The sequence below is a fragment of the Rana temporaria genome, chromosome 1 (assembly GCF_905171775.1).
Source record: "Rana temporaria chromosome 1, aRanTem1.1, whole genome shotgun sequence".
In the NCBI taxonomy this organism is placed as follows: domain Eukaryota; kingdom Metazoa; phylum Chordata; class Amphibia; order Anura; family Ranidae; genus Rana; species Rana temporaria.
Genome location: NC_053489.1, coordinates 232,142,103 through 232,162,099, shown reverse-complemented (window position 1 = coordinate 232,162,099; position 19,997 = coordinate 232,142,103). Strand labels below are relative to the sequence as shown.

The window sequence follows — 19,997 nt, the reverse complement described above, 5'->3', positions numbered from 1 at the left end:
CCCTGGGTGTGTGTGATACTACTGAACTACTGAACTACTAGACTTTTAAACTTAGGCTGATTCCTGGACCAATCACCTTGCCTGATGGTTTTGCATTACTCTGCCAGTCTGTGTATGACCCTGTCTGTGTCCGACCATGCTTCGGGATTCTAACTTTGTACCTTGCCATCCAGACTTGTTGATGACCTGGCCTGCCTGACTATGCTAACGCCTTAACCCCCAGCCAAAGCTCCACTCTGGACTAAACCTTTCAACAAGTACCTCACAATCTGCAGCATAGATTTCATTTCACTCAGGATGTATTGCAAACTATCTAATTAACTTGGGATGTTATGACCATTTGTTGTTATAGAAACTACATCCAAAGAAATTGCTCAATTTCAAAATATCTTTGTGGCACCTCTTTGTTCATTGTGGTGCCTTGGAGTGGAAGTTAAATTTTATGCATGTATTAGAACGTGATTCTGCCTTTTTTTATGAAAAATCCAAATATTTTAAAAAGTGAAACTTACCTTTAAAAATAGGGCATATGTGTTTCCAAATGGGGATAGCACCAATTCTATGAAACTGTCCTAGAGCTAACTCCATGTAGAATAGTGGGACACCTCCAAAAATAGCCATAATTATATATGGGATCAGGAATGCTCCTAAAAGAGAAAACAAATACTATGAATACCTTTTTAATATTATCAGATGAAAATCAGAAACAAATCTTAAATTAACAAGAAATAGAGGGTCAAAGGTGGTAAAGCTTAAGTACATTAATATGAAAGCTCAGTGATCGTTAGTGGCCAGTACACACACATTTTAGACTTCAAAAGAAAGTTTCAATATGATAAGATATGTAATGTTATGTAATATGTGATAACCTAAGGCAACCACTATTATTTAATGTTACCATCCTCAAATCAGTTAAGAGATTTCTAGTACACATTCACTTCATCATTATCCTTGGCAGCACACTTTTGATGAGCTTTAAAGTAAAGTCTGCGTGAGGGGCAGGGCCGTCGGGAAGGGGGTGACTAGGGGGAGCTGAAGCCCCAAATGTGACCCAAATCTTATAATGGCATGGACTCCATTGTTAGCCCCGAGCAAGCGGCGAGCACCGGGACCGATCTGATCCCGAGCACCGCCAAATGCAGCCGAGTGAGGCTGATTCCTGCCGACTCGCCAAGTGCCATAGCAGGTCCTGCCTTCTGGAGCCTGCGCAACGCCTATGATAGACGTCCCACAATGCCGTGACCGCAGGACGTGTGTCGTCCATCATATGCGCTGCAGGCTCCAGAAGGCGGGAATTACAATGCGACCACCGCGCCACATCCCCGCTCGCTGCTCGGATGGGCGGCTCTCCTCAGGCTCTCCTTCAGGCTCCAGGGCAGCTTCTCGGCTCTCATACCCTCCAGGCTCCTCAGGTCTTCTCCCCTCCAGGCTCCCTGGCTCTCCTCTCCTTCTCCTCTCCTCCTCTGACAGAATGACTGACTGCCTGTGCCTGCTGTAACCCCGCTGAGCTGAGGTAGGTCAGTCAGACAGTGTAATGTGTATGTAAATGTCAGTGTATGTAGGTCAGTGTAGGTAGGTCAGTGTATATAGGTCACTACCGTCAGTGTAGGTAGGTCAGTGTATGTCAAGTAGGTTAATGTAGGTAGGTCAGTGTATATAGGTCACTACCATCAGTGTAGGTAGGTCAGTGTACGTAGGTCAGTGTATATACAGTGGGGATCGAAGGTTTGGGCACCCCAGGTAAAAATTTGTATTAATGTGCATAACGAATCCAAGGAAAGATGGAAAAATCTCCAAAAGGCATCAAATTACAGATTAGACATTCTTATAATATGTCAAAAAAAGTTAGATTTTATTTCCATCATTTACACCAGGGGTGCCCAACCTTTTGAAGAGCGAGGGCCACTTAAGCAACTTGGTAACCAGTCACGGGCCACAATGATCGCAGCAGGTGGATGACAGGTCACGACTATTCTATAGAACCTCCGATCTGATCCGCCTTGATGGAAGGGGACAAATTCCCTTCTTTTTTTTTTAGAGGATCGGATTGGAGGTAGGCGGGCTTAAACGGACAAAAGTCTGTTTACATCTGCCGCTCTGAAGAGGTGATTTAAGGGTCCGATTGGGTAGGGCCGATCGTGTGAAAAGGGCCCAAGACTGCTTTCACACTGATGTGCTGCAGTTTACCCTCACCGCGGGTGCAGCGTAGTGCACCTATGTCTATCCTGCAGGTTAGCTGAACTTTGCAATAGACTCCGCCTGTGGCAAAAGCTGCCGCTGTACAGGAAGCATCGGCTTATTGGGCTCTACTCCGCAGCCTTTTTCTTCCTCTACCACCAGCTTCATTCACAACACTGATGCTGTGGTATGACGGTTCGGCAACCTGCGATCTGGAGTTTCCAACCCGCCATTCCAGAGCGGGAAGTCGCGTGCCACATCAGAGGGCTCCGCGGGCCACATGTGGCCCCCGGGCCACTGGTTGGCCACCCCTGATTTACACTTTCAAAAATACAGAAAATAAAAAAAATGGCGTCTGCAAAAGTTTGGGCACCCTGCAGAATTTATAGCATGCACTGCCCCCCTTGCAAAGCTGAGACCTGCCAGTGTCATGGATTGTTCTCAATCATCATCTGGGAAGACTAGGTGATGTCAATCTCAAAAGTTTTAAATGCCCAGACTCATCTGACCTTGCCCCAACAATCAGCACCATGGGTTCTTCTAAGCAGTTGTCTAGAAAACTGAAACTGGAAATAGTTGACGCTCACAAAGCTGGAGAAGGCTATAAGAAGATAGCAAAGCATTTTCAGATGTCAATATCCTCTGTTCGGAATGTAATTAAGAAATGTCAGTCATCAGGAACAGTGGAAGTTAAAGCAAGATCTGGAAGACCAAGAAAAATATCAGACAGAACAGCTTGCAGGATTGTGAGAAAAGCAATTCAAAACCCATGTTTGACTGCACGATCCCTCCAGAAAGATCTGGCAGACACTGGAGTTGTGGTACACTATTCCACTATAAAGAGATACTTGTACAAATATGGTCTTCATGGAAGAGTCATCAGAAGAAAACCTCTTCTACGTCCTCACCACAAAAATCAGCGTTTGAACTTTGCAAATGAACATATAGACAAGCCTGATGCATTTTGGAAACAAGTTCTATGGACCGATGAGGTTAAAATAGAACTTTTTGGCCGGAATGAGCAAAGGTACGTTTGGAGAAGAAAGGGCACAGAATTTAATGAAAATAACCTCTGTCCAACTGTTAATCATGGGGGTGGATCAATCATGCTTTGGGGTTGTATTGCAGCCAGTGGCACAGGGAACATTTCACGAGTAAAAGGAAAAATGGATTCAATAAAATTTCAGCAAATTTTGGATGGTAACTTGATGCCATCTGTGAAAAAGCTGAAGTTAAAGAGAGGATGGCTTCTACAAATGGATAATGATCCTAAACACACCTCAAAATCCACAGGGGATTACATCAAGAGGCGTAAACTGAAGGTTTTGCCATGGCCTTCACAATCTCCTGACCTCAACATAATTGAAAATCTATGGATAGACCTTAAAAGAGTAGTGTGTGACAGACAGCCCAGAAATCTCAAAGAACTGGAAGACTTTTGTAAGGAAGAATGGGCAAAGATACCTCAAACAAGAATTGAAAGACTCTTGGCTGGCTACAAAAAGCGTTTACAAGCTGTGATACTTGCCAAAGGGGGCAGTACAAGATATTAACTCTGCAGGGTGCCCAAACTTTTGCAGACGCCATTTTTTTGTTTTGAAAGTGTAAATGATATAATTAAAATCTAACTTTTTTTGACATATTATAAGAATGTTGAATCTGTAACTTGATGCCTTTTGGAGATTTTTCCATCTTTCCTTGGCTTCGTATATGCACATTAATACAAATTTTTACCTGGGGTGCCCAAACTTTCGATCCCCACTGTAGGTCACTACCGTCAGTGTAGGTAGGTCAGGTAGGTCAGTGTATGTAGGTCACTAATGTCAATGTATATAGGTCAGTGTATGTAGGTCAGTGTATGTCAGGTAGGTCAATGTATGTAGGTCAGGTAGGTCAGTGTATGTCAGGTAGGTCAATGTATGTAGGTCAGGTAGGTCAGTGTATGTAGATCAGGTAGGTCAGTGTATGTAGGTCACTACTGTCAGTGTATGTAGGTCAGTGTAGGTAGGTCAGGTTGGTCAGTGTATGTAGGTCAGTGTATGTAGGTCACTACCGTCAGTGTATGTAGATCAGTGTAGGTAGGTCAGTATATGTAGGTCACTACCGTCAGTGTATGTAGGTCAGGTAGGTCACGGGCCAGTCAAAAAAAAGCCTGCGTTCCATACACCACCCCCCCCCCCCGGTTTCCGGCCTTGGACTTCGGGCTGAAGCCCCTGGTCTTTTTGCCACCTAGCAATGCCCCTGGTAAGGAGTTTGTTGTCTCCTGCATAAAACTTAAAATGATACTAAACAGAGAAGTATTATTTGCCATATTTCATTCACATAAATTATATATATCATGCCACTGTATTTTGTTTTATTTTAACCACTTCCTTACTGGGCACTTAAACCCCCCCCCCCCCCCCGCCCAGACCAATTTTCAGCTTTCAGCGCTAACGCACTTTGAATGACAATTGCGCAGTCATAGTACACTGTACCCAAATGAAATTTTTAGAATTTTTTTCACACAAATAGAGATTTCTTTTAGTGGTAATTAATCACGCTGGGGTTTTTATTTTTTTGCTAAAGAAACAAAAAAACTTGGAAAATTTTGCAAAAAAAAATCATGTTTCATAGTTTGTTATAAAATTTTGCAAACAGGTACATTTTCTCCTTCATTGATATGCGCTGATGAGGCGGCACTGGTGGGCACTGATAGGCTGCACTGGTGAGCACTGATAGGCACAGATAAGGCAGCACTGATGGGGACAGATAAGGCGGCACTGATAGGGACAGATAAGGCAGCACTGATGGGGACAGATAAGGCAGCACTGATGGGGACAGATAAGGCAGCACTGATGGGGACAGATATGTTTTTTTGCAAGAAAATTACTTAGAACCCCCAAACATTAAACATTTTTTTCCTAACACCCTAGACAATAAAATGGCGGTAATTGCGATACCTTTTGTCACACCGTATTTGCGCAGCGGTATTACAAGCGCACTTTTTTTTAGAAAAATGCACTTTTTTAAATTAAAAAATAAGACAACAGTAAAGTTAGCCCATTTTTTTTATATTGTAAAAGATAATGTTACGCCGAGTAAATTGATATCCAACATGTAACGCTTCAAAATTGCGCCCACTTGTGGAATGGCGTCAAACTTTTACCCTTAAAAATCTCCACAGGCAACGTTTAAAAAATTCTACAGGTTGCATGTTTTGAGTTACAGAGGAGTTCTAGGGCTAGAATCATTGCACTCGCTCTAACAATCGTGGCAATACCTCACATGTGTGGTTTGAACAATGTTTTCATATGCGGGCGCTGCTCACGTATGCGTTCGCTTTTGCACGCAAAATTATTTTGTTATTATTTATTTTACTAGATTATATTTATTTTTACACTGATTTAAAAAAAAATAAACATCACTTGTAATAGAAAAAAGAGTCACAGGTCCTCTTAAATATGAGATCTGGGGTCAAAAAGACCTCAGATCTCATATTTAGACTAAAGTGCAATAATAAAAAAAAAAAAATTGGCATTTGAAAAAATTACAAAAATTAATTGTCTCCTTAAGATGTATGGGCGGAAGGGACGTTTCGACATCCCTTCCGCCCTGCTATGGTATGGATACGGGTGGGGGCCATCTTGCCCTCACTTGTGTCCATGCCTAGCACGAGAGAGGACCCGCTGCCGACTGCTTCGGTAAGCGGCGGAGGGCGCGGGAGAGTGGTGGGAGGGGTGCCCTCTACCGCCACAGATAACGGTGATCTTGCGGCGAATCGTTTACAGGACCGCCGCCTGAAGAGATGGATACCTCAGTTGTGGCAGCAGCTGCTGCCGTTACCGAGATATCCCTCTTTAAAGTAAGGATGTATATAGTCGTGCGATGGTCCTTAAGTGATTAAGTGGTGGTCCATCATTAGCGAATGATCTGCTCTCGCCCTGGACAATAGTCAGTGGGTAAGAGGCTTGCTCCTAGTCCTCTCCAGAAGCCCCTATCTTGGTTAGGACTGTCACAGACCCTATTCGTTTTTTAGTTTTTTTGCTGTCTTTGTCCAGCTAAGGAGATTACCCTTCACTTTCTGTCCTGGAAAAACAATTGGAAGTAAATGTGGTGGATTCACACACAATTAACCTTTTCAGCCCTGAAAGGATTTACCTACTTCCTGACCAGGCCATTTTTTGCGATACGGCACTGCGTCGCTTTAACTGACAATTGCGCAGTCGTGCGACTTTGTACCCAAACAAAATTGATGACCAGCCGTGCCAACCTACCGCAGTATAATGACATCGGCTGATCGGCAAGCATTTAACTGGTAGCCAAACATGCTAGCTTTAAAAGATGTTAATATAAGGCTGACCCTCTTTATGGATGGGCAATGAAAATGGAAGGGATGAAATAGTTAGCTATGCTACAAAATACTGCTTCAGTTTCTCTTTAGGAGTCTCTGTAAGAAAGCCATTGTGAGCATTTTGAATTACTAAAACCTACAAATACTAAATTCTTAAATTAAAACACAAAACAAATGACCTGAATATATATTTTAATACGTGCACGCAAAATGCTAATACTAATGATTAAGTTAATTATTGCTCCTTTACAGTATTTTAAGGATACCATCAAAGCCTTCTGGTGACAAATGGGTTAATTCCCTAGTGTAAAAGAACTTTGAAGTGATTTTAGTGCGCAAAAGGAAAAAAAAAGCACACATTTCTGCCTTTGTCTATAATGCTGTTGTTAATATTTAATAACTCACTTTACATAATTAATAACAAGTAATAATTAAAAGGATCAGATTATGATATATGATGATGATAAATTTGCACTCTCGCATACTTAAAGAGTTTACTTCTGGGATTATTTAACGTGTGCCTAAGGCTCATCAGGAAAAAAAATGGATTATTTTAAAGTGGGTTGCATACAAATTTATATTAAAATGTGCAGTCCTGTGCTTTTTAATTATTGTGATTAATGAAAATGGGTCATGCTAGATCTATGGCTTCAGTAATAATGCTGAAAAGGAATTAAAAAAATAGCAAAATCTAAAGGATTAGATGATTGCAATGATAAAATTATACATTCAATGTCATTATATTCTAATAGGAGTCATTTTGTACAGGTATTGTAACTATTATCTAAAATGCTTGGGGCTTTCCATAAACATTTTAGCTGAAAATATAGAACGTAATTTAGACTCACGTCATACTGCTTCTAGCATTCTTCTTACTTCTTAAATAGGCCACACTGCTATTATGGGGCCAATTGTTAGATCCCCATACCAACCTTCCATAAGACACCTGTTGGCCACTGTCTAAAGCAACAGGATTACAGATGGTGGAAAATGGATATACAGTAAAACCTTGGTTTGAGAGTAACTTGGTTAGTGTTTTGCAAGACAAGCAAAATGTTTTAATACATTTTGCCTTGATATACAAGCGATGTCTTGATATAAGAGTAGTGTCATGGTACAACTGAGTTTAAAAAAGAAGAGAGGAGCCTCTAATGCCGTGTACACACGATCGGTCAATCCAATGAGAACGGTCTGATGGACCGTTTTCATCAGACCAAACCGATCGTGTGTAGGCCCCATCGGTTATTTATCCATTGGTTAAAAAATTTGAAACTTGTTTTAAAATTAACCGATGGATACCTAACCGATAGAAAAAAAATCATCTTTTGTAGGCACGTCCATCGGTTAAAAATCCACGCATGCTCAGACTAAATTAGGGGACGGGAGTGCACGTTCTGGTGAAACTAGCGTTCGTTATGGAGATAGCACATTCATCACTCTGTAACAGACAGAAAAGGGCAAATCGTCTTTTACTAACACAAAATCAGCTAAAGCAGCCCCAAGGGTGGCGCCATTGGATTTGATCTTCCCCTTTATAGTGCCGTCGTACATGGTTTACGTGACCGCGTTCTGACACAATCGTTTTTTTAACTGATGGTGTGTAGGCACGACTGACCATCGGTCAGCTTCATCGGTTAACTGATGGAAAAATCCATCAGACCGTTCTCATCGGATTGACCGATCGTGTGTACAGGGCATAAATGTAGCAATGTGGTTGCAACTTATTGCTACACTTAGAGGTGCCCCTCTTCTCCCTGTAAAAAAATCCTTTGATATACAAGTGCTTTGGATTACAAGCATGTTTCTGGAACGAATTTTGCTTGCAAACCAAGGTTTTACTGTAATAGCTAATATCATCAAAAGAAAGTTGGAAACTGGAGTAAACTCTGGAAAGAACAGGTCTGGCAGACCCAAAGCCACCACAAAATCACAAGACAAGTTTCTAACAGTCAACAGCTTGCGTGATGGCAAACAGCTTCTTTTTTTTTTCGTTTACAAACTTTTTATTGAAAAAAGAATTCCTTACAGATTTTAGAAGCAACATTGATAGAACATACATATCAAAAGTATTAGTTTACATTAAAAATGTGTGTTTTTTCATTCAAGCAGTCTGGAACTCTTTTTTTGGATCCAGAGTTGGCAACATGCACAAAGTGACTAGCGCCTTGAACCAAATGACCTACCACAGCATTTTGCAGTGCCATGCAACACCCTCAAATTAATGCCTAGTTAGTCAGGGGTGTGATGATAATGAGGGACATATGAGGAGGAAAGAGGGACAGAGGGACTTTGTTGCAAATTAGGGGCATTCCCCTTAAAATCAGGGACAGTTGGGAGCTATGCAAAAGAGTGTGTATACAGTACAGAACAATGTTAAACCAATTATGAAGCCTTACAAACAGGACTTCATAATTGCAAAGTCTTTGTTGCTTAATAAGGACACTAGATGGCAGCACAGCACATAAAGGCTCTGTAGGTACAGATACTAGGGAACAACTACTACTTGAGTAAACAGTACAGCGCATAAGCAGCTACTTGCACTTAACCTCTCTGAAAGCATCTCTCACAGTGAAGCCTAGGGTAGGTCTGGCTACATATGCAAAAGCTGGATGGATTGCTAAGCTGGCAACACAGACAAGAGGCTGCAAGAGTCCCAGGGCTGATACCACAGGTGGGCATCTGGAGATACAGTGCCTCCACACTTGAAAATCATTAGCCTGTTGGCAATTAAGGCAGTGCTCTCTGCAGTAAATAGGTATTTTTTGGGAGCTGCATACTATTGGGCCCAGCCTGGATACCCATGCACCGGAAATAACTGTGGATGTTCAACATCTGGCAGCAGAACACATACCCAGAAAGCTCTGCCTCATTAGATATGGTCCACCTGAGCTGCTTATGTTACCCAGGTGTTCTGCCATGCTATTGTGAAGCTGTGTAAGGGAGGATTGTGAATAGGGGGGACTATGATGTGAAAGAGACTGAGAACACTGATGTGATGTAAAGTAATGCAAAGGGGTGACTGTAATGTGAACAGAGGTTGTGATGTAAAAGGGGGGGGGGTCTGTGATATGAAAGGTGGACTTAGGATACTGGTGTAAAGTGGAGTGCTGTGATGTGGAGGGGGGGGATGTGATGTGAAGAATCTGACTCATAGCATGAACATGAGTTCGGACCTCTGCTGGCAGAACATGACAAGTGACCTTCTTAATTTTTATTTGAATACCTCTGCTTAGATGATCTCGTACTGAAGATTTAAAGCTTTTAGACAACAGAATAGGCGTATCTAGGCACAGTCACATGTCAAGAAGTTCACTTCTATTTTTCATGCAAAATGAATCTATCTATATTTTTCCTACAAGACAGAAAATAAACATATTCTGAATATACATCCACTTTATAGATAAAGTTGATCCAGGCAATATCTGATTGCCTCTCGGGGGATCAGGAAGTATTTTTTTCCCCTGCTGAAGCAAATTGAATCATGCTTTGCTGCGGTTTTTGCCTTCCTCTGTATCAACTGTAGGTATAGGATTGTATATATGGGATTGTATGATTTTTGTTTCCATTTTATTGGTTGAACTGGATGGACCTGTGTCTTTTTCCACCAGACTAACAATGTAAGGAATCTGTCATGAAACTTGGAGAAGACCAACTGTGTAACTGTTGGAACAGAAATGCAAACAAGGACTGCATACTTCTCTATCAGTCACTAAGACATTATTGAAGCAAGTTGTTAAGCATAAGATCAGCCATGGAATATTTTAGCTGGTACACATATTTACAGTATATTTATAGTATATATATATATATATATATATATATATATATATATATATATATATATATATATATATATATATATAATGCTGACTGGTGGAATGAAATATCCTGTCCTGTCTTGTACTTCCATCTCTCAACAGCAAGATCTCTCCACCTTAGTTCCCCACCATGGTATGACCAATTCCTGGGACTTTTCACTTTTGATAATTGAGTCTTCAGTTATTAATGTATTTATTTTGTTTTGAATTTGTAATGACTGCTACTTGAGTGAGGAGTTCTTACTACCAGGGACCCCAAGCATAGGGACTCATGAGGCAATTCAACCCTACATCATCTGCCAAAAGCTTTAATTAAAATGTTCTGTTTTATTTGACTTGTGAATTTAGAATGGATTAGTGTCAGGGAAGAAACCAGAATCAATCTTGTTGGTATCGTCGTTTCCCTGTGCGTGTGCACGGCACACGAACATGAGAGGCCCAACCAAACGGCGCGCACGCATGCGCACTAGCACACGCATAACGTGAGCCCCTGGCTGGTCTATAAAAGCTGCTTCATTCCATAAGCAAATCGCTGGTTTATCTCTCAGTGTACTTGTTCCTGCTACCTGTCTCTTGATTACCTGTTGTGACCCGGATTGACCTTGACCTGCTCTGATCTCCTCCTGGACCTGACCATTGGCTTGCCTTATGGACTCTGCTTCTTGTCTTCGGTGTTTGACCCTCAGCCTGTTCTCGGATCTGCCTTCAGTCTCCTGTGCCTTGACCCTCAGCCTGTTCTCGGACCTGCCTCCAGTCTCTTGTGTCTTGACCCTCAGCCTGTCTTTGGATTTACCTATGTTCTCCTGTGTTTGACTCTCGGCCTGCCTATGGACTTATCTCATGTGCCTGACCCTAGGCCTGTTCTGGACTCTGTATTTCTGTTACCCGTTGGGTCTTAGTACCTGCCATCTCCTGTACGGCTAAATAGCCCCTCTGTGACCTGAACGCAAGACCTACCCAACCTGCTGGTGGCTTGTGCCTCTTTGTGCGATTCACCCTCTGTACCATCTCCAGGTGGTGGAGAGCGCTTAGTCGCAAGAGTGAACCGCTCTCTGCATCTCAGCCTCGGTGAGTACCTCTCTGACAATTAGGTTTTAATTCATATAATGATTTGGATTGTTCATTTAGTTGGTTTAATGTATATTACAATTCACTGTAATTGTCCCTTTGGTTTATGCCAATAATGTATCTTGTTTATGCCAATAGTTATTTTCTTTTGTTTAAGGGCGAACATTGTTAGGATAGGTTATATATTTTCAGAAACCTCAACATGTAATCGATTTGTATTTAGGTATAGGGTTAACTGGTCAATTTTTTTTTAGCTTTAATGACTATTAGGCAAATTGTACCGCAATATAATGGAGAGCATACATACAATGAATTTGAAAGGGTAATACTGCTACAATGCAGTAATCCGGAGTTGTATTATATTTAGTGCCTGTAAAAGTATCATGTGACTTAATGAAAGCCTGTTTTTTCAACATCACTGCAATGCAAATGAGGGGGTAAATGTATTCCTATTCTTTTCAATAAACATGTGGTTCGGATGGAAGTGCTAATAATCATTAGTTATTGTATAAATAGGTTTACATCCATTTCATATAATGTTTATATTGGCAGAGCAAGGCATAAGCAAGAATTGGAATGCCATTAACTATGAACCTTTGCTATAGACATTTGAATAACTTTTTGGTTACATTTTTAGAGTTTGCAGTATTGTTATATGTTTGCTAAAATTTACAACATAATTAAGTTAAGTTAAATAATTATACAGAGAAAATAAAACAGTTATTAACAATATATGTAAAAAAAAAATGTCTATGATAAATAAGAAGAACAAACAGAAAGTTCCTGTCGGAAAATATTTTTCCCTCATTTGTTGCAAGCTAAACAATATTACAGTATGCTAGAGTTAAAAAGGTTTGAAAACCTAAAGAATGATATATGTTACAACAGTGCCTTAGACAGCTCATAACATGTTGGGTAGCTACTCTGAGGCCTCGTACACACGGCCGAGTTTCTCGGCAAAAACCAGCAAGAAACTTGCTGTTTTTTTTTTTTTGCCAAGGAAACCGGTCGTGTGTACACTTTGATGAGGAAACTGACGAGGATCTCGTCGGGCCAAAAAGAAAGCATGTCTTCTTTTTCCCCGACGGGAATGGGAAAATTAGGCTCGCTGAGATCCTCGGCGGCTTCACAAGGAACTCGATGAGCAAAACGATGTGTTTTGCCCGTCGAGTTTTTTGGCCGTGTGTACGAGGCCTGAGATCCCATCCATTGGCCCAGAGCATATGTAGCAACAGGACAGAACTCCATGTGCAACTTTAAACATCCCAATGGGCGATTCTCACTGTATAAACATTAGGTCTATCAAGTAGTCCATTTTTCTCCCTATTATTATTATACATGATTTATATAGCGCCAACAGTTTGCACAGTGTTTACAACATGAGGGCAGACACTACAGTTACAATACAACTCAATACAGGAGGAATCAGTGGGCACTATGTTTTGTCTTCTGAGTACTATTGGTGATACTAAACATTTTATTTTGGCACAAGTGTTGAGTAGAAGCTGGATAACAGTCAAAGAGTTATTGATTTCACAAATGTGTGTGGATTCTAAACAGTTGCTACAGGCAAGAAAATAGTTTCCATTTAGCACATGGCTCATACATAAGCTCCAAAAGGCTGAATTTACAAATGCATAACATATGAAGTGATTGTGTTATTGTCCAATACTTAATTTTTATGAAGATTTAGTATTAATGTTTCACTAAAATATTACCATACATACATTATTGGAAGACAGAGTGAGGAGACTGGTGAAACAGAGTAAGAAGAGGCAGAAAGTGACACTAGCAAACAGTGAAGAAACTAGTGGGGTGGAAGTGTGATTTCATGGTCTTGAATGGAAAGATAGCATTAACCACAAAGTTTGGTAATTTGACATCTGACATAAGTGCAGTCTGACCTCCTATAAACTGCAGGTTTATACAACTGGTAAGCTGCTCTATGTATTACTTGGTAAAGGTGCTATCCACTAATGGTGAAAACGTGAAGGATCTATGGAAGATTGGCTATCCAATGTGTTTTAGCTGTAGGTTTTAAAATATTTTTAGCGACGTTTATCTTTAAATATAGGGGGCCAGATCCACAAAAACGGGTGTATATTTAGGCGGGCGTAGCGCATCTCATATGCGCTACGCCGCCGTAAATCAGAGTGGCTCCTAGGGTATCCACAAAGAACTTGCTCCCATATGCAGGCCAGCGTAACGTAAATCTGCCGGCGTAAGCCCGCGTAATTCAAAGTAGGCTTGGAGTGGGCGTGTTGTATGGTAATCTGGTTTGACCCTACGTAATTGACGCTTTTTACGAACGTCGCAAATAGTCAATGCTTTCGACGTGAACGTAACTTACGCAAAGCCCTATTCGCGAACGATTTACGCAAATGACGTAAACAATGGAAAATTCGGCGCTGTCCCGACGTCCATACCTAACATTGCGTACACCTCATAGAGGCAGGGGTAACGTTATGCCGAAAAAAGCCTTACGTAAACGATGTAAAAAAATGCGCCGGTGGGACGTACGTTTGAGAATCGGCATATCTAGCTAATTTGCATACTCTATGCGGAAATCAACAGAAGCGCCACCTAGCGGCCAGCGTAAATATGCACCTAAGATCCGACGGCGTACTAAGACGTACGTCAGTCGGATCTAGCCCACATTCAGTCATATCTTGTTTTGTGGATACAAAACAAAGATACGACGGCGCATCGTAGAACTTACGGGGCGTTTCAATAGATACGCCGCCGTAAGTTCTTTGTGGATCTGGCCCGCAGTCTTTTGTGGATGTGTATACTTTTTTTTAAGTATGCTGCTTAGTTTTGTAGAGATTGAAAAAGTGCAGGTTTATTGTTTCATTTCATTTATTGTACAGTGTTAACTATCAATCAAAGTAGAAAGCTTATAGCTAAAGAGATATCATTTGCTTCTGTAGGCTTAAAGTACCAGATAACAGAGAATGCATTATTTTATATTGTGCATATAGACCACTTATTCTCAAACAGGGTTCAGTGGAACCCTAATGCCGCGTACACACGATCGTTTTTCGGCAAGAAAAAAAACTAAGTTTTTAAAAACGTCATTTAAAATGATCGTGTGTGGGCTTCACATCGTTTTTCGGCTTCTGAAAAACGACAAAAAAAATTTGAACATGCTGCATTTTTTAATGTCGTTTTAAAAAATTTCGTTTTTCGGGTTGTAAAAAATGATCGTGTGTGGGCTAAAACGAAGTTTTAAACCCGCGCATGCTCAGAAGCAAGTTTTGAGACGGGAGCGCTCGTTCTGGTAAAACTACCATTCATAATGGAGTAAGCACATTCATCACGTTGTAACAGACAAAAAAGCTCTTCATATTTGTGTGTTTTTTTCCCCCCCCCCTCCCACAACCAAAAAAGAAAAAAAAATGATGTCAAGTTAAATGTTTGCACCTAGATTGACCCATAATGGAGGGAGTTGCTCAAAAGTGTCTGAGACAAACTTTGTCCCAACTGGATGACTTTCATTTTCGAAGCTATGTGAAAAAAGAGGTTGAAGCAAATGGGTTTCTGTGAGCAAGAGCACCAGTTGAGGTACAACTTGTCCCAGGCACTTTTATTTATCCTCCCTAGTGACTTCATATACGTATGCTGACAGTGGGGGAAGTTCGTTTAATGCAGAATACTCAGTACTATATAAATAAGTGAAAGAAATAGGGATGGACATTATAACCAATGGTATCTAGTTTGTCATCATACATATGTTTTATTATGCCTTTTTTTTCCCCCTACAGGTTTTCAACACCATCTTCAAATGTGGAGCCAAGATCAGAGAAAACAGATGAAGAGAGGAATGCCCTGACCTTACAAGATGTTGGAGTTCAAAAGGTTAGGTTTCCTTCTGTGACTATGTGTGTTCTGTGTTGGATAACCTCTCAAGCAACTGAAAGAGTGTACATGGTCAAACTAGCGGCCAATGGACAGTTTTGAAAAGAACTTTGTTGAAGGTCAACCGAAGCCTTGACAGTTGCGTGTCAACTGCCTAACTTTTATATACAAAGTAAGCCCTCGTTCACATGTGCAGAGGCCAGCGTTTTTCTATATGCGTTCTGCAAGGGTACAAAGAAAACATTTGTTCTCTGTGTCCTATTTACACCACAGCACTGATATCACATGCAGATTTTTTTTCTGCTCTGGAATCTACAACCTGTATAAATTTCACTGAAATGTGCATAAAAACGAATGTAAATGGCCTCTAAAGTGGAGCTAAACCCTACTATTCTTTTCAGCCAATCATAGCCTCTTTTTGTTCTGCAACTGCCATGATGCTGCACATGTGATCGGTTATGACACAGCCCCACCACCTCCCACTGTCCTTACCCTAGATGCGGGGCGGTGAGAGCGTGGCGGGATTGGGGAAAGCTGCTCTGGTGTCCTCTCCTGGAGCAAAGCTTCCATGGTGTCTCTTCCACCCGGCCCTAGGCATCCAATAGGATCGCCTGACGTTTTGGCCAATCGGGGAAACAGGTTTCATACCTGCTTCCCGATTGGCCGGGAGGAGGATGAGTGTTGCAACAGCGAATATTCATTCGCTGTTGCAACACACCTGGGTGGGCTCCGGTCGCAATGCGCTGCATCCCGAGTCCACCCTATTTTGAAGCCTATGACATTTGTAAAAACACCGGCGGCTGCGGGGAACGAGTGGGGGATGTGAAAGACATGGAGGGGGAGTGGAGAAGTAAGCGATGCCTCTCTCATCTCCTGTTTCTTGTGCACTTGTGCAGGAGTAACTGGAGCGCGCTCTGTCACTCCTGCACATGCACTACAGTCTCCCCTGGCACAAGGCTCGTCCTCGCAACGCTGGCTGGCCAGGGGAGTGTAGCGGTGGGCAGAGGAGTCCTCTGACGTCACGACTCCGCCCACTGAGCGCCGGGAATCAGAAACGCCCACCAATTCAGCGATATTGTGGGGCTCCTTACAGCTGAGGGGGTGAGTAATAAAAAAAAACAATACATGCAGGAGGCATGTATATCATTATAGATATTAAATATGTTAATATTTTGTTAATGATGGTAGTGGGTTTACATCCACTTTAAGGAAAAATTTAGACTTACTTTATTATAAAGTATGGAATGACAAAAACATCTACCTGTACAAGTGCCAGGTTTAACTTTTAACTTAAATAACAAAGAGCACTTCAGTATAAAAACTTAATTTGCACTTTAAAATGTACATGACATATATTTGTATTACACCACCATCAATGTTATCAGACGAACACAAGTATCATAATCTCTAATCATCGCCATCCCTAGAGGTTACTTTTATCTACTTAAGCTAATGTAAATTCTGAAGAGAAATATAACGCATAAAGGATCAAAGAAAGGAGGAGTACCTCTATGGGACAATACATTTTTTTTTAAATAAAAAGTAACATCTATTTAGTCTAGTGCAGAATCTTAAACCTAGTATAATGGGTTACATCTGCAGAGATTGTTTTCAGCTGTGTTTTAATTATACAGAATTTTGAAGCTGCTTGGTTAAGGCAAGTAAAAAGTAAAGTAAATGCAAAAATATCTGGCAGATTATAGTTAGTATATGTGATACTAAAATATAATGACTGGAAAAAAACGTTTAAACATTCTGGGTGGAGCACTTTATGCATATTTGAAGTCACTGGATGGTAAAAACTAAATAACAGTTTCATCATGTAGTAATTTATGTCTGGGATCAATATTTTGTTGGAGAACATAAAATATGATAAACTCAATCTAATACTAATTGAGCTTTTATGGACTACAGCACACGTGTAACAAAATGTTTGAAATTCACTATAGAGCAATATTGGTCATGCGGACAGGGTCATGAAAACTTTATAATTTAGAAGCACATCTAAAATAAAAAATAAATTAAAAAAATGCAATATCTATGTAGATGATTTTAAAATCTTTCTCTGTGAAGCTAGTTTTTTAAAACAGAAACAAATTATTCCTGGGAATTAATTCTTTAACAATGGAAAATGAGCAAGATATTTTATTTTATGACTTATAAAGCAGGATTCTAAACCAATTATACATCAAGACAAGGAGATCATAACGAGTTATAATCTATATCTAAAAGTGGAATATCCTGTTCATAGTAGCATTCTCAATAATAGGAAACTTTATAACAAATACTCTACTTACATTTTTTATAAAAAAATTCTTAAGAATTGTGCATTGTGTTTCAGTTTGACGTATAAACACTTTTACTAAACTATATAGTAGATGTTTACATTTAAAAAAAATATATAATATTACACATATCTGTTCGATGTTGCCCCTGCGTGGGCAAACCATGGCTTGTTATGACTTTTGAAACTCCACTTACAATAATTATATAACAATATATAAGCAATAATACAAGTACTAATATTTTGGGAATGACTAACTTATAGGGCATAATGATGCTCCATGATAAGTACTTATACTGTTATGCTTGTTGCATAATGACAAAAAGTTTACTGTTTTGTTAGAAAAGGTTGCATTAATGTCAATTATGCCATAAATACACCAAGAAGATGCGTCTTTTTCAACCTAACTTATACAACTAATAAATCATAATAAACACAACGGGATACAACAATTAAACCTGAACTCAATTGCTATTTGTACTTTGCACTATTTTCAAAAGTATACCACGTAAGATAATTTAAAATGCATAAATACATAGACAGTACTATTTTTTTTTAGCTAATAAATAAATAAATGTATGTTTAGAAAGGCACTGGATTCAGCCTTAGGGAGTCTTATAATTACCATATATGGTCTAATAAAACATAAAACCTATCAAGCAATTACAAATAATTTTGTTGAAATACCAGATATATTACCTACCTCCACCATTCTGATAACAGATGTAAGGGAACCTCCATACATTTCCCAGATCCACAGCAAATCCAATGACAGAGAGGAGAAAGTCCATCTTTTTGCTCCATTTGTCACGTGAGTCAGTCTGAGAAAGTGAAAGAGGCAACGAGTTATTGTTAGGGGTAGTGGCATCCTGTTTGGGGTACTTGTCTGCAGGAGCTGTGGAGTTCTCTTCTGACATGCTGCCTCTCCTGTAAACCAGGCAGGATTTCAGCTGAGCAAGTGGAAGTCAGGGAGAATTTCTTAAGGCTGATGACAGGAGGGCTAGAAACACAGTAGGTGGGTTTACTAGAAGAGGGATTCTCCACCTCCACAGTGCCAAATGCATAGGTATAATTGGAGTTCTTTCATGCTATGTGGAGAATATGCCATAGAGCTGCTGTGTTCTATTATGCGCAGAATATTAAACTGAATTGTAAGAGGCAAAGCAGCAATTATTACTTTAGTTTATAGTTTTTGTACACTGTGGGTATTTTATAGTAATTCGAAAAAATAATATATATTTTTTTTTAATCCCATTTAGTTTTTTTTTCTTTTTGTTTTGTTTTTACAGGTAAATGTTATACTTACCTGTTGTACATGGTTCAGCACTCTATTACAGAACTTAGTTATACCTTCTGCCTTGCCTCCTTAGATGACAGGCAAATCTCTGAAGCCTTGTACACACGACCGAGAAACTCGACGGGCGAAACACATCGTTTTCCTCGTCGAGTTCCTTGTTAGGCTGTCGAGGAACTCAACAAGGCAAGTTTCTCCCTTCCCGTCGAGGAAATAGAGAACTTGCTGTCTTTTTGGCTCGTCGAGTTTCTCGACAGTTTCCTTGACGAAAATGTACACATGACCGGTTTCCTCAGCAAAAAAATATCTCCCAGCAAGTTTCTTGCTGGTTTTTGCAGAGAAACTCGGTCGTGTGTACGAGGCCTGAGAGTTAGTACCTTTGGGTTCTTCTTCCTACCTTGAATAAGGAAGAAACACAATAAACACTAGACATGTGCACAACAAAAATGTTCGTATTTTTTTGTTCCGTTTCGTCTCGTTCCGTAGATTCGTAATTTCGTAAGACTCAAGTTTTCCTATTCGGACCCGTTCGTATTTCGTAAGACGCAAGTTTTCCTATTCGGACCCGTTCGTATTTTTGTAACAGTTTTATTTTTGTTTATACTGAATGATTCGTAATTGTGTCTAATTTATTTTCGTTGATTCGAAATTCGTAATTTTGTTAGATAATAATTTTCGTTTAATGGATTCGTAATTTTGTACTTTCGTAAATACATAGCAACACGCGGCTAATCCATATTAAGATATACTTTCTCTTAAGCCCCGTACACACGGTCAGACTTTTTGCCAACAAACGTAAAAATTAGCGTTTTGCAAAAAATCCGACCGTGTGTACGCTCTATCGGACAAACTTTTTCGGTTTCAAAAGTCTGGCCAACTCCCTTCTGACAAAAATCCACGGAAAAGTTTGTTTGTCTGATCGTGTGTACGAGGCTTTACACTGTACAATGTGACGCAGCACAAAAGAGATAAGCTGATTGGCTAAGATATTAAGTAATCACTCACTAACTACACAGCCCAGTGCCCATTCGAAAGAACGATACAAGTACACAAATTAACAAACAGACAAAGAAACGGATTTACAAAACACACAAATGAAAATACGAACATGCGAATGAAAATACGAACAGACAAAGGATTTTAAATACGGAATGCAAATTGTTC

The 19,997-nt window shown here is 40.2% G+C and overlaps 1 protein-coding gene across 1 annotated transcript in view; it reads right to left on the bottom strand.

Moving 5' to 3' along the window:
* Positions 1–18,484, bottom strand: part of LOC120937923 (sodium-dependent serotonin transporter-like) — a 71,841-nt gene extending 53,357 nt beyond the window's left edge. The window contains exons 1-2 of the mRNA XM_040351483.1: positions 18,243–18,484; positions 513–647 (exon numbers count right to left, since the gene is read on the bottom strand). Of these exons, the coding sequence (XP_040207417.1) occupies positions 513–647; positions 18,243–18,456 (349 nt within the window). The 5' untranslated portion in view covers positions 18,457–18,484. The remainder of the gene's footprint in view (positions 1–512; positions 648–18,242) is intronic.
* Between the last annotated feature and the right edge of the window lie 1,513 nt (positions 18,485–19,997).